At 26.9% G+C, this 14,770-nt stretch overlaps 1 protein-coding gene across 4 annotated transcripts in view; it reads left to right on the forward strand.

Moving 5' to 3' along the window:
• The window catches only part of LOC130662910 (pleckstrin homology domain-containing family G member 5-like), a 66,053-nt gene that overhangs the window by 4,690 nt on the left and 46,593 nt on the right, over window positions 1-14,770 (forward strand). For 2 of the 4 annotated variants that reach the window (XM_057461875.1, XM_057461874.1), the window contains exon 2: window positions 11,417-11,495. Coding sequence is in view for 2 of the 4 variants with exons in the window: in XM_057461873.1 (XP_057317856.1) it covers window positions 4,057-4,228; window positions 5,563-5,921; window positions 11,417-11,495 (610 nt within the window). In the remaining 2 variants the exon portion in view is untranslated. Of the gene's footprint in view, window positions 1-3,345; window positions 4,229-5,562; window positions 5,922-11,416; window positions 11,496-14,770 lie in introns of those variants that run through there. The other 2 variants (XM_057461872.1, XM_057461873.1) reach the window with 2 other exon arrangements.

The following is a 14,770-nucleotide window of genomic DNA, read 5'->3' on the forward strand; positions in this document are numbered from 1 at the left end:
AAACTTTTACCATTATACGAGATAATACTTATCGTTTATAATACAACTTTTTTTTGTGTTTTTTTTTTTACATCAAATTGATTTTTTTTTTACATTAATTACTTATGTTTACTGTCACTGTCTTAGAAGTATATAAAAGTTACCATCAATTTAAAAAAAAGCATTAAAAAAAGTAACAAATGATTGCTTCAGTATCGTAAAAAAATTTTAACAATTTTCGTACATTAATTAGAGTCTAATGCTTTGTGTTTCAAGACGTCTTCGCGTGACTTTAAAATCATTATAGCCGTCTGTTGCTATTTATAACTGTTTAATGACATCTTACCACGTAAAAATATATAAAAAAAAAAACTAAGAAATAATAACAGTAACAATAATAATAATAATAGGTAAGAATTTTTAAGAGTAAAGTATGTAATGAAATATACCGGTACGTAACATTTATTGAATGGTTTAGATTTTTTTGACAGTAATTATATATCTATCTGATAGAACGATATAACAACATTGAACAATTAGCAGGATTATTCAGATATAAAATTTTCTATGCCTCATAGTGTAATGATCTTATATATATATATATATATATATATATATATATATATATATATATATATATATATAAATATATATACATATAATAGATATACCACTGACTCATTATGAGATCTCCGAAACTATAGGTCCTATTGACTTGAAATTCGGCATATAAATTTCTTTCGCGATGTAAACGCGTACTACGAACGGATCTTAGGAAACTTCTATTCAAAATGGCCTTTGAGCAATTTACCAAACTCTCTTCTCATTGGCTATCCACTAAACGCGCTGATCTTATTGGCTATTGCCAGATGACGTAGCAACCGTTGCCATAGAAACTGTTACTATAGCAACCAAGATCTCCAAAACTATAGATCCTACTGACTTGAAAGTTGGCATATAAATTTCTTTCGCAATGTAAACGCGCACTAAGAACGGATTTTACGACCATTCAATCCTATAAGTGAGTGAGAAAGCAATACTCGCTTATAGAAAAAGTTTGTTCTTTAAACATTCCTAAATCACTTTTGTAAATATAATTGAGCATTATTTTGGACTTTTTTTGTTAAAACTTTTTAAAAAATCGAAAGTGTCAGTCAAAAAATATTAATGACTTTTGTTTTATGATAAAAACTATTAAAAATTTTTTTTTTTTACTATTCGCTTTGAATATCATTAAAAAATAAATATATATTTAATGTATTTGAGTTCCCGAAAACTTACTATTTCCTTAACTACCCCGTTTTGCTTCTCTCTCCCCTATGTGTATCTATCAATATATATATATATATATATATATCTTATAAAACTAGGACTTATGATTAGAATTTCCATATTATATACTCCGCTAATATTATATAATATATATATATATAAAGTGATATTAAAGTTATCTAGTCTATACTGACTTGGTAGTTTCATTTAAAAGTGGATTAATTTTGAATAAGTCTAATGAATGTATATGAATATAAATATAAGAATGCATAAATGCATTAATTTTAGTTCATTCCTTTTAATATCATTATCTAGCAATATATATATAAGACTTAATTTTTTTTGGAGACATCTACCCACCTAAATGCTTCCTACATATCCCAGTATTGCCGAAGAAAAGAAAGGAGAGAAAAGCATATAACAGAGAACAATAGGCGTGAGTCGGCTAAATAGAAGGGTCACGATTATTTATGAACAGCTCATGCGGAAGATCCGCCTTCGCTAATATCCTTCTTCCTGGCTTATTTATTTCTCTATTTACCTCATTTTTGTTCTCTTTAGATTAGCAAAGAAAAAAAACACTGTACATCATTTGAATATGTATTAAATGTGCGTTGCTTATGTGAGATTAAAAAACAATTTTTTTTTCTTAAACTTACAAAAAAAGGCCCCCACTTCGACAATTAATTTAAATGATTATTTTTAATTACGGCGGAATATTTTAATTCCATATGGTTCTAATTTAAAAACAAAAAAAATTTTATCTACAAAATTAACGGCTCTTACATGTTAGGTCGATGCACTAAATGCAATAACATAAAGCAGTTGTGTTCTACTTGCTTGTGGAAATCATTGATTTTCTTACGTAGCAATAGTCAAGTATAATTATATTTAGGGTAGTTTTACTGAGGTAATAAAAAATATAATAAATTTTTAAATACTTCTTTACTAACAACATTTTTTTTATTAAAATTTTTAATTAATATTATATAAGATATATATATACATTTAATGATGTACACATATGCCGTAAGATATATTTAAATGTACTATAATAATTATATATATATATATATTATAATATAGATCACTTATCAATAACGTTAAATAAATGCACGCGTGTTTCTTATCGTTATCCGATTTAATGATGTTATAAAATAAGTGAGTGAGAAAGTATATATCATATATATATATATATATATAGACTATAAGCTGTGTATTAGTCGAATGAGATAAAGAATAAGAAATGGTAGTTGTATTTGAAAATATACGTATATGAATATATATGTATACTATAGTGATATTAATAGTATTAGTGACGTTCCCTTACTCAACTTAAATTTCGTCTCCTTCCATTGGATTATTTCATATCGCCATCAAGTGCTTATCCACGCGGTTACCTATCTTTGATTTCTTGCTTAGTCGAACTTTAATTGTGCACACAGACACTAGATTAACTTTTTAAATTTATTTATTTATAATTTTTTTTTTTTTCAAACTATCCCGATTTTTATTTAATAGTTACTTGTGGATATTGATTGTGGATAAAATAAAACTATTTTTAAGTGTTAAAATAATAATAATAAAAATAATAATAATTATAAAAACGATTATGTGATATTATTTAACGGATTTAAAATTTAAATCGTAAAAAAATTTTTTTGCTAGACGATGACGATGATGACGACGACATTGCACCTGGAGCGATAAAAATTTAACCGATAACGCGCGCTATCTTGGCATTTTAACTCGTCCCTGAATTAAAGATATAGTTTTTTGTCGGTTGTTTATTCAAGTTTAAGAAATATTACGTTCAGTATTTTTATTAAAACTCTTAAATTATTTTATTAAATATTTAAATATATGACAAGGATAGTTAAATTGATTTATAATTAAGTACTTTTATCGTTTACGTGAATAAATTATACAAAAATCGTTTAATAAATAAAAAATTTAATTAATTATTTAAATAATCATGACAATATGTAATTAATTTAAAATTAAATTAACGAAACAATAATCCAAATGATTTATTCATTAGTCATAAAATATATATACATATATATCTATATATTATTCACAATAGGAAAGAAGTTATTGATACACCCATGCATATACATAATTAACAGTATTGCGTATATTTAAAATAGATATGAAAAAAAATTAAATATATTTATTTTTAAAAAATACTTTGCTGATAATATTAATTCGTCTATTTACGATATCAGATTATTTTACAAGTAAAGTAGGTAAACTCTTATACATAATGATAAATTCCAATGTAATTACGTGACGAAAATAAAAACTCTTAACACTTGGGTAAATATTTAGATAAATGTATAGTCAAAAAAAAATGTTATTTTTATAAATAATTCAAAGTTAAAAATTATATTATTCTTCTTGTTATTATTTGTATTTAAAATATTATGATATATTTATTTAAAAAAAATTAATGAGTTTGATATAAATGAACGTAGTTGTTTTTGAATTGACAATCTAGTTTCAATAGTGTGTCAGAGTTGAGTACGTATGACTAATTAATAACGACAACAACAAGAACCATGTATTAATCCATTTTATATGCATAGAAGTATATATATAATATATATAATCCCACTTACATTTTACAAGTCTACTTATATATTTGCACATCAAGTGTCGTGGTGTATGACTGTGATATGGGTGTATATAAAAGTTTGATAACGATATTTTTGATTGTCATGCTGTCAATATACTAAAAGTGCAGTGAAGTGTTTTATGTATATATATATATATATATAGAAGTTCGTGACAATTATTTTAAAGATGACTTTAAAAAAAGATGGGGATAAAAAAAAAACTAATAAAAAAATAAATAAATCTGTTAAAAAAAGTAAAGTGTGCCCGACAATTAATGAAACAACAAAAGAACAAAATAAAAATTTAACTGGTGATAAAAGTGATGATCCTAATTCTGGAAATTTGAAAAATAAAATTGGTATGTCATCAAATATTATACATATTTATAGATATACAGACAAAAAGGTTTTCTTGCCCCAAAAAATTTTTGCATTGTGAATTGAAAACAAAAATTTTTTAAGAATGGAGAAAATTTGCTCCAAGGAAATATTTTTATGCCCTAGAGAAATGTTTGTTTTCAATTCATAATGCAAAAATTTTTTGCACAGAGAAATTCTTTTTTTTCTGAGTATAAAATAAAAGACCTAGTACCCGATCAGGAAACTAGAACTCAATCACTCCATATATTTGTATATCTATATTTAGTAAAATTTAGGGGATATAGATAAACAAATACATGAGTGATCGAGTACTAGTTCCCTGATCGAGTACTGGGTCTCTTATCTTAGACAAAAAATTAAAGTAAGAGACCCAGTACGCGGAGAGAAATTTATGGTAACAATTACAATATATTATGGGAATGATTCCCATAATGCATGGTAACCGGTTTTTTTGAAATGTTGATTATAGGAACGGCACCCATATATTTTAGTTATCATTACTATAATATAATAGTAATCATTACCATAATATTATGGTAACCGTTACTTTTAACATTATGGTAATCGTTACTATAATATTATAGTAACCATTACCATGATATATGGTAACCATTACCATAATATCATGGTAATCATTACCATAACGATATGGGATGATATTTCATAAACGTACTAAGAACGGTTACCAAAAATTTTTCTCCGTGTACCCGATCAGGAACCTAGTACTCGATCACTCCATGTATTTGTATATCTATATTTAGTAACATTTAGAGAATATAGATAAACACATACATGAGTGATCGGGTACTAGTTCCTTGATGGGGTACTAGGTCTTTTATGTACCTGAAGATCGAAACTTTTTTCGTGCAACGAAAAAAAAAATTGGAAAGTAAAAAATCTACTGGATGACTAGATTTCTGAAATGTTTCGTATATAGATGTTGGTATATCAGCCAAAAATCTTAGACCACCCCCAACCTCCAGAACTACCCTTTAAGCAGTCAAATTACATCCATTTTTTTCATTTTCGTTGCATGAAAAACGTTCCTATATTCACTCTCTGAAAATAATTCAGTGAAATTCACTTCGAATTAGTGAACATTCACTGGGAACCAGCTATAAGTATACCACTGGTTGAATTAGTGGTATATATGTATATACTTATAGCTGGAGAAATAGTAACTATCCACTGATTCGCAGTGAATTTCACTAACTCATTTTTAGAGGGCAGATACATAGTCTTTTATCTTATATATATAATACAATATCTGATGATTGATGATAATTTTATTGTATAAAAATGTTGGTTTTAGATGAGGGTGAAAGCGCTGGTAATAGCAAGCTTGACCGTAAACCGTCTTTGAGACGTAAATTAGGAGCTTTTATTCGTGGGAGCGCTGACTTACCATCTGTGATTAACCGTAGCTTTCAGCCGATACGTAGAAGTTTTAGTTTCAACAAGGACTTACATCGTGTTTATGAAAATCAACATCATCATGAGTATGGCAGGGCACGTAATGCCCAGTGGTACAACAGTTTGTGTTCTTTGGCTGAAGTTGATTCGAAGGATGAAGGAGGACAATGTATGGCAAAAAAAAATATTTATAACGATGACTTTGCTGATTTTGAAAAATGTCAGGTTTCAAGGACTCATAGTTTTTTGGATAATTCTGTAAGAGTAACAATTAACAATAATCATTTTTTTATTTTATTTTATTTTTGAAATTAATGCTTTCAAAATATATATAAACAGAAAAAATGGATTTCTTTGTGCAAGAAATATTTTGCATTATGAACTGAAGACAAAAATTTTCATGATACTGAAGTTAGCCGACGTCTAATAATTTTTGAAATTCATGCAGAACATTAAATTATAAAAAAAAAAATATTTAAAAAAATTGCACTTATAATATTTTAAATTTTCTACATGTGCATATTTTTAGATTTTTTTTTTTCTGTAATTGATTCGTTGAAAAAAAAATTTGAACATTTTTAATTGTCTGCTAACTTCAGGATCATAAATTAGTGACGTCTAATAATTTTTGAACTTTTTTTAAATCGGTAAATTAAGAAAATATATATATTCCACAAAATTGCACCTATAGTTTTTTAAATTTTCTACATGTGTATATTTTTTTTTTTTTTTTTTAAATTAAATGGTTGAAAAAAAATCCGAAAATTATAATTGTTTGCTAACTTCAGGATCATAAATTTTCTTAGGACTAGAAAAAATTTCTCGACACAAGAAATTTTTTTTCGTCCCAAAAAATTTCTTCTTGTCCCAAGGAAATTTTTCTTTTCAATTTATAATGCAAAAAATTTCTTAGAGCAAGTAAAAATTTTTTTGAGCCAGGAAATCTTTTTTTTCTGTGTACATATTTAACTATTATCAAATATATGAAAGATAAAAGTTTTGAGTAAGAAATATATAAATATAAAAAAGGTTACAATCTCTTAGAAAATATAAACGTGCACTCATGCATAGGTGGCTGCTGAATTATAAAAGTTTTTAGAAATTCTTTGAAATTTTCGTTACTCATGTACATTTATACAAATATATATGTATGTGTATGTACAGATACATCTTTGTGTAAGTGTATATCGTCGGTTTTTTTTCTAGTTTTACCACAAGATTCACGGGTCTAGTGGCATTGTATGTATCCAGACCCCAAGCCCGGCTCGTTATTCACGCCGCAGTTCCTTTTTCTTTTTATTTCTCACTACAATAAATTTACAGTCTACCCTGTTTAGTAAGGTGAAATAAAATATATACATACACAACACAACCCCGGGCTGTTAATTATCTAAAGAGCTGTTGAATTGTGATTGTTAAACCGCAGTAAAATATACAAATTTTTTTTTTCGCTATACCGTCGGCTTATCGCCAATAATTAAAAATGAATATTTAAATTTTTATTCACGATCAAGTGAGCTCGCGAGCCTTTAATTAGTTTAATAAGTTTACTTGCCAATGCTGGTTTACCACTAGTGTTTTTACTAGATGCTTTTTTTTTTTTATTGCGTTAAGTAGATTCGGGTTTGTAGCCGACAAAAAAAAATTCTATAATTTGTGAATATATACATAATATAGGTCAACGTTATTTGGTTTTTATACTTATATTAATAATGGAACATATTCTATATATTTTAAAAATGATAGCGAGGAAGAATTTTATTTATTTACTTTTTTAGTAGTTTTTCTAGAAATCTTTAATAGTTATTTTCTAGATATTGCATTTGTTTTCATGACGGAATTTTCGAAAATTTTCGCTACCTCCGGACTTAGCTCGGTGAGCTGAGTTAGGAAATGCATATGGTTCAAAAGTTTATATATGTATGTATTTATATATTTATACGATAGAACGCGGCTTGTCACGACGATAGCGTCCACAATTCTTAACGGATCTCAATGAAACTCAGCATACATTTTCTGTAGACGATTTTCGAGGTCAAGTTCGAAGACGAGCAAAATCGGTCGATTGATTTAGAAGCAACAGCATTTCAAAATTTTCAAAATATCAAAAGTTCATATTTTCACTGATTCTTTCTTCCATAACTTTGGAATGTGACAACTTATTGAATTTTTATTAAATGCATCTAAAAGCTATTTAAATAAGCTTTAATTTTCATGCCTATAGATATGCATAGACCTAAGAAATTACTTATCTTACTACTCATTAAATGAAATTTCGCTATTGCATTCGTTTTTGATGATGTTTAGAAAAGCTTTTGTGTGGCTTTCCCAATGTCCTTGATTATGGCTATACACGTTTTACATACACTGTAAAAAATTTCGGTGTAAAAATGAACCCGGAGAACTTTGCACGGCCGTGTAGTGTAAAATAACGGTGTAAATTTTCTATCCGTGTAATTTTTCTACGGTGTGATCTACTTTTTTTTACACCATTCCGTGGTACTCGTTATAATTTTGATTAACGGGTAACAAATTATCATTGGACATCTTTAACTACTTAATCAATAACTATATTAATATTATTTAGATATTACATAGTATTTTTAACATTTAAATATTTTTATGATTAGTTTTCTTTAACGCAAAATTATCATAATTTTGAATTCTCACCGCCCAAATTTAACACGATATTTAGTGTAAATTTCATATCGAAATTTTTACACCGAATCATTTACACTACACCGGGTCCAAAAAATTTTTTACAGTGTATATATCATGAAATCTACTTTCATATCGGCTGCTAAATGGCCTTTTTTTAAACTGTGTTAATAAACTAAATTAATAATTTATATTGATTTTATACATCAATAAATAAAAAAAAAAATATACATATATATATATTAGTAAATATAAACCGCTATGTAGTTACGTCAATCAAATTGATATTGATATCAAAAGATCTAAAAGGATATTTCGTAAAAGTTGTAGATGATATCAGTAAGATTAATGATAAAATGGCTTTGACAGTAAATGTACGTATCAAATAATAAATTAATGTTCTACCTGTGATATATATTATTGATAATAATTTATTAAATAATAATATTTAAACTTTACAAAAAAAAAGTAACTTCTTTTCCGCATAATTGATAAAATAGTCATACTATAACTGTATAAAAAAAAAATAATAATAAAAATTTATGAAATAATGCTTTTGATAAAATTCTCTGTTTAATAATAACTATTACGATAAGAGTAAAGTTGTAAGTTGTTTCAATATATAAATTCTTAGATACTGAAAGTACTTAAGGGTTGTAAAAAGGTAGGAACGGATTTATTGGAAAACTTTGTATCGATACCCTCTGGGTTCCTGGTATGAGACTGTGGTATGGTGAGGTGCAGAATAGTTGTTGCTGTAAAAGCCGATAATAGTAACTACATACCTCTATCATGTATTTACAATACAGCAGCATAGTAGTTAAATTGCGGTAACCAAGTTGCCAGCAAAAGCATCCTGTCTTCTGTCATGCTATTTCTCTAGTACTTAATATTTATGACTACTGTGTTATTGTTTTCTGAGGATTTAATTGTTTTACCAATTATTTATTACTCTAATAACAACATTTCTATAAGTCGATTCATTTATTTATTGTCATGGTATCTGTTTTTTTTTTTCATTATTGTTATTTTAAATGATTAATAGACCTCTAGTTAAAAAAATTTTCCAAGTGAACGTGGGTGTAATACGGAGTGAATGGAAAGTGGATGATTTTTTATTTGTTTACTTCCCTCGGAGTAGAATTCACGGCGAGAAGTTTATTTGAACATTAAAACTTGGGATTGAAGTGGACACAGGAAAAAAGGATTTCTTGGTGCAAAAAATTTTTTCATGATACCTGCATCGGAATTCAAAGTTTCAGTGTCTCTGCAGCCAGTCGAAACAAGCGAATTTCAATGAAATGCCGCGAATAAATACTAGCAAACGGGTAAATTGTCAAATCCCAGTCAGTGGACAGAAACATTTGGGTTTCGTCCCTTGGGAAGGAACAAATAATGTTTCTGCCCGCTGACTGAAGGCTTTCGCAATTTAAACTCTGATACTTGTCATTTGTTTAATAGTGATTTCAGACCATCACTTTTATTTGCGTAAATGACAGTTCTGACTTCGTGATTAAGCTTTATAAAAATTAGTGTGAATAATAAATAGTATTTATAGTTTTAATTTAATTAGAAATTGCAAATCACAATTTACGCTTACGCTAATTAACTTGCTTCTGACTGGCTGCTGATAATAAAACTGGAGGTGATGTCAGCACTCGCCTATGGCTTGGGCAGCCAACTTCACTCTGGTCTGAAATCGTTTTGTTTCATCCCTCGTCACACAATTTACTATTACTTACTCCACACGGGAAAAAATTTACTGTTGCTGCAACAGGAGGCACACAGTAAAAAATATTGTGTTAAAATCAACACAATCTGTGTGTTAGAAACGGTCCACACAAAATTTGTGTTAAAATTTCAACACTTTTTTTGTGTTGATTTTAAAGTAACACTTGATAAATGTTGATAATATCGATTTTTATACTAATTAACACTTTTAAAGTGTTAAAGAGTAAATCGATTAAAAATTTTAAAGTAACACAAAGAATTGTGTTGATTTGACACAAAATAATCAACACAAAAATTTTAACACGGACCGTTTTTAACACAGATACACAATATTTTTTACTGTGTAACTATATTTTACTATCAAGTCGCAACAACAGTATTAATCCTGTTGCAGCAACAGTAAATTTTTTTCCGTGCAAGAAAATGTTGACTTGCGCTAAGACTTTATCCAGTCCTAAGGAAATTTTTGTTTTCATTTCGTAATGGAAAATTTTTCTTGCGCCAAAAAATATTTTGTTTCTGTGTACGGTTAAAATAAGATCCGCATCTCTCTGGTGAAAAAAAGAACTCCCTATTTACGCCGTATGCAGAGTAATCTTTATATTAATCTCTGGAACTCAGAGTCCCGGAGTGATTCGGATTAAAATAAAATCTATATTCACGGCGAATTCACTCCCGATTTTTTACACTGTATGCTTCATTGTTCTTTATTGAATTTTCTTTTGTGATATATAACAAAAGCTTTATATTAAAAAAAAAAAAAAAATAAAAAACGAAACATTGATATCTACTAATAACGAAACCTTTGATGTAGTCGTCAATAAAAGTGAACTGTATACTGTATCAAATGTACATATGTAATATTTCATTGAAGTAAAACTCAATGTGACAATCTAAAAGATGGCTTTCCAAAATAAAAGTTAACTTGGTTTTTCGGTTAAATTGTATTATATGAGTATGTATGTAATTTAGACAAATAAAATTACGAGTAGGTCGAAAATAAGAGAAAAAATATCTTACTAGAGTCGTTGCAACGAAAAGATCGAAAAGTTTTTGACGTTAACACACTTTATGAATCTCCAGTGGTAACTTTTTACCGTATAATTTATGTCTACTTTTATATTATTATTTTTTTAACATAAAGTAAAGTTTGAGTTGTAAAAATATATTATTGCATTAATAAACGAATAATGAAATTCTCTTTTTTTAAAATACTTATTAAAAAAACTTTTAAACTAGCTTTCATCTAATTATGAAAATCCATTTATACTGAACGAAAAAAATTCGAAAAAAAAATTTTTATTAAAAGTTTTCTTGTAACTTTAAAAATAGCAATCGTAAATAAACTTTTTTTTTGTTTCCAGACTGTTACCAGAAGAAGACAAAAAACTAGCGAGCAATTTACTTACGGGCGACACAGTGATTACTATGATTCTGCTATTGGTAAATATATATTATGATAATTTATTTAAGGTCTAATTATTTTCATTTATGAAAATTTAAATAATAATTATTTTATATTTAAGTAAGACCAGAATAGCTCGTTAATTGTTCCTCGACAGGGGTGGTTTTTTTTCTCTAGCATAAAAGCTTCAATGGCACCCTTCCCTGTTCTCTTATGTCAACCGCTATATTTTTAAGTATGATATAAAAGAGAATAATTAGCTGAGAAGTTGATTAATATAAATCACGACTCATAAATCGGTGGTAAAATTCAAACAAATTTCAAGGAAAGCTTCTCATTAAAATATTTAGAACAAAAAAAAAAAATCTTATATTCCCCATGAAAAAAAATTTATAAAAAATATATAAATATTCATAAAAAATGTATAAAAAATATATTTTTAATAGCTAATTTTTGGCCGATTTTCGTATATATATTTCATATATTTTAAATGTAATTTAAATATATCTTACAATGTAAAAAAAATACATATATGAAAATATAAAAAAATATGTATTAAATATGTATTTTTATTACATTTCATTTTTTTTATATCATACCGATATATTTTGTATAATTTTATATATATATTTAATATATTTTTTATATATTGTAAGATATATTTTAATAATTTTTAAAATATATACGGAAATCGGTCAAAAGTAAGCTATTTAATATATATTTTTTAGGCATATTTTATATGTATTTATATATCTTTCATATTTTAACATATATTTTTTTCTAAATTTTTTTCATGGAGGTTTATCATACATTTAAAAGAATGTCGTGTGTCCATTTCAACCTAAAATTCCTAAAAGTATAGATTTTACAGGTATGCAAGTGACACGAGGGTGGGTATAAGTAAATAGGCCAAACGAGATAGTTTTTTTTTTCATCCAAGCAGTTTTTATTTGGCCGCCAGCAAAATAAATTCGATTATTAACCGACTTTCGAAAACCTTCAACATTCAATTCCTTAATTGACTTGATGTCGTGCTGTGAATGACGACTCATTTTATCTAAATTTTTTTGTGTTATTAATAAATATATGTGAGGAATAACTGCATTTTTATTTAATTTATAAACTTGGGTTAAAAATAACCCAAATTATTTGTCTTCATGTCGCTTTTTTATTACGATAATCACAGTCATATATTTTAATAACTATTTTTTCTATTAATAACATAAATTTTGGACGTTTACGTTCATGTCAATATGTAGGGTAGTTTATTGACAAAAAACAAAAACAATACATATATTTTAGTAAATCATGTTTTTTTTCGGGTTTTAATAAGAGTTTCCCCTATAATATAACCGACTCAATTATCCGCGAAGATAAACTGTAGTATTCAAAAGGTTGTCATATCATGGAAATAACAAATAACCTGCCCAAGCATCATAAATAATAAAAAAATAACTTGCAAGTTTTATCACTGAAATGTGATTATAAAAGACCACGCAATCGATATTTTTAATTTAGAAAATGAATAGCTAAAAAATGATCGTAATGATAAGGAATTTATATTTAACTGAATGAGAAAAGTTTAAAAGTAAATATAAATAAATAAAAATAATAAATCGTCTTTCTTGTATCCAAAGAAGATTATCCTTATTAGGGGTTGAAGCTAATCTATCATATGGAGATATAGGCGTCGTTTGACAAGATTATTGTTGAAAAAAATTAATTATACATAAATACATATTTTTGATTTCGGAATAAATAAACACGGTAAAAAATTGGGGGGGGGGGGGGGGGGAGGGGGAATTTGGATTTTACTTAATTCTGATTTCACTTCGTCACTCGGAGTTCCGGAGTTTTAAAAAAAAATAAATCTGCATGCGGAATATATAGGGTTTTCTTCAGCTAAGTGATTTCGGAGTGATCTGGATTTTATTTCAATCTGCATTCATTCCGATTCGAAGTTTTAATATCAAAGTAAACTCCTTTTAGGAGTAAATTTCACTCCGAGGTAACTAAAAAAATAAACAGTCATCCGTTCCATATTCACTTCGCGTTCACTCCGCTAATTTTTTACAGTGAATAATTTATAATTTGATATGTATATAGAAAAAAGTCATACTAATTTTAAATTATTGAGTAACAAGAGTCAAATCGGTTTGTTGAAATTTTTTTTTTCTATGTATTGGGAGACAATAAAACATAGTAGGGTAAATCGAACCATCTAAAGTTTAAAAAAAAATATTTTTAATCATATCATTAACTCTCGAAATTTAATTTTTAATAGCTTAATTGAAACTGTTGTTCAAATAATAACTCAATATTAATTTCGCCCAAATATTTTCCCATCAATAAATTTATTTTCTAGAAAAAATAAGTAGAAAATACCGAAAAAAAATGACATTGATCGGAATTTTTTCTTATGCGTCTTGTTTTGCTTCTTTTTCTCGTATTGACACTGCAATGATACTTTTTCAGTTGATTCATTACTCAAAGCACTCAACATCAAAAGATTTTTTTTCTTATTATTTTATTCAATTTGGTAAAGTGAATCAAATAATGTTAATAAATTACTTATTTAATTATTCGCTAATAATTTTAAGGGCATTCTCAGACAGTGTCCCCACCACTGTTCAAAAATTTTCAATGACTTTCAACTGTCATAAGTGTATTAAAATTTTATCAATTAATTAAGAAAAAATTAAAACCATAATTGAATAAAGAACGACATAGAAGTAATTTTACCGAGATATGGAGTTTAAAAAAAATTCCTCACAGTTGTTATCAATTGAGAGTTAAACAAAACTTTTTAAATGAATTTCAGTAAAATCTTCATGTCAATTTTATAATTTGAATTTTCAAATTTTGTAGGCTAAAATTTATTCGAAAAATTCTGTTTAATTACTAATTGAGTAATTTTTTTTTAATTCTAGGGTAGAGGTACCATTTGTGGCCACTGCTCCATTTTTGGACATTTAATACTTTATTTTAATTAATGAAAAAGAGTAAAATAAAATTTCCATTTGAATAGTGGGAGAAAAGTATTTCTAAACACTTTTAAAAAATTAATCATCTGATTGTGACTTTTACGAAATAATTAATTAAAATTTTTCACGTGTCCAAAACCGGCACTAAAGTGACCAGAAACGGTACTTCTACCCTATATCTCGGCGAACTTGCAACTATGTGGTGTTTTTTCCAATTTCAATTAGTTAAGGTTTTAATTTTTTTCTAAGAGCATTCTCAGACAAGGCCGCCCTTTTTTTAAAAATGTACAAATATTCAAATTTCGTTATTTAATTAAAAAAAAATTAAA

This window comes from Microplitis mediator, chromosome 2 (genome assembly GCF_029852145.1).
Source record: "Microplitis mediator isolate UGA2020A chromosome 2, iyMicMedi2.1, whole genome shotgun sequence".
NCBI lineage: Eukaryota > Metazoa > Arthropoda > Insecta > Hymenoptera > Braconidae > Microplitis > Microplitis mediator.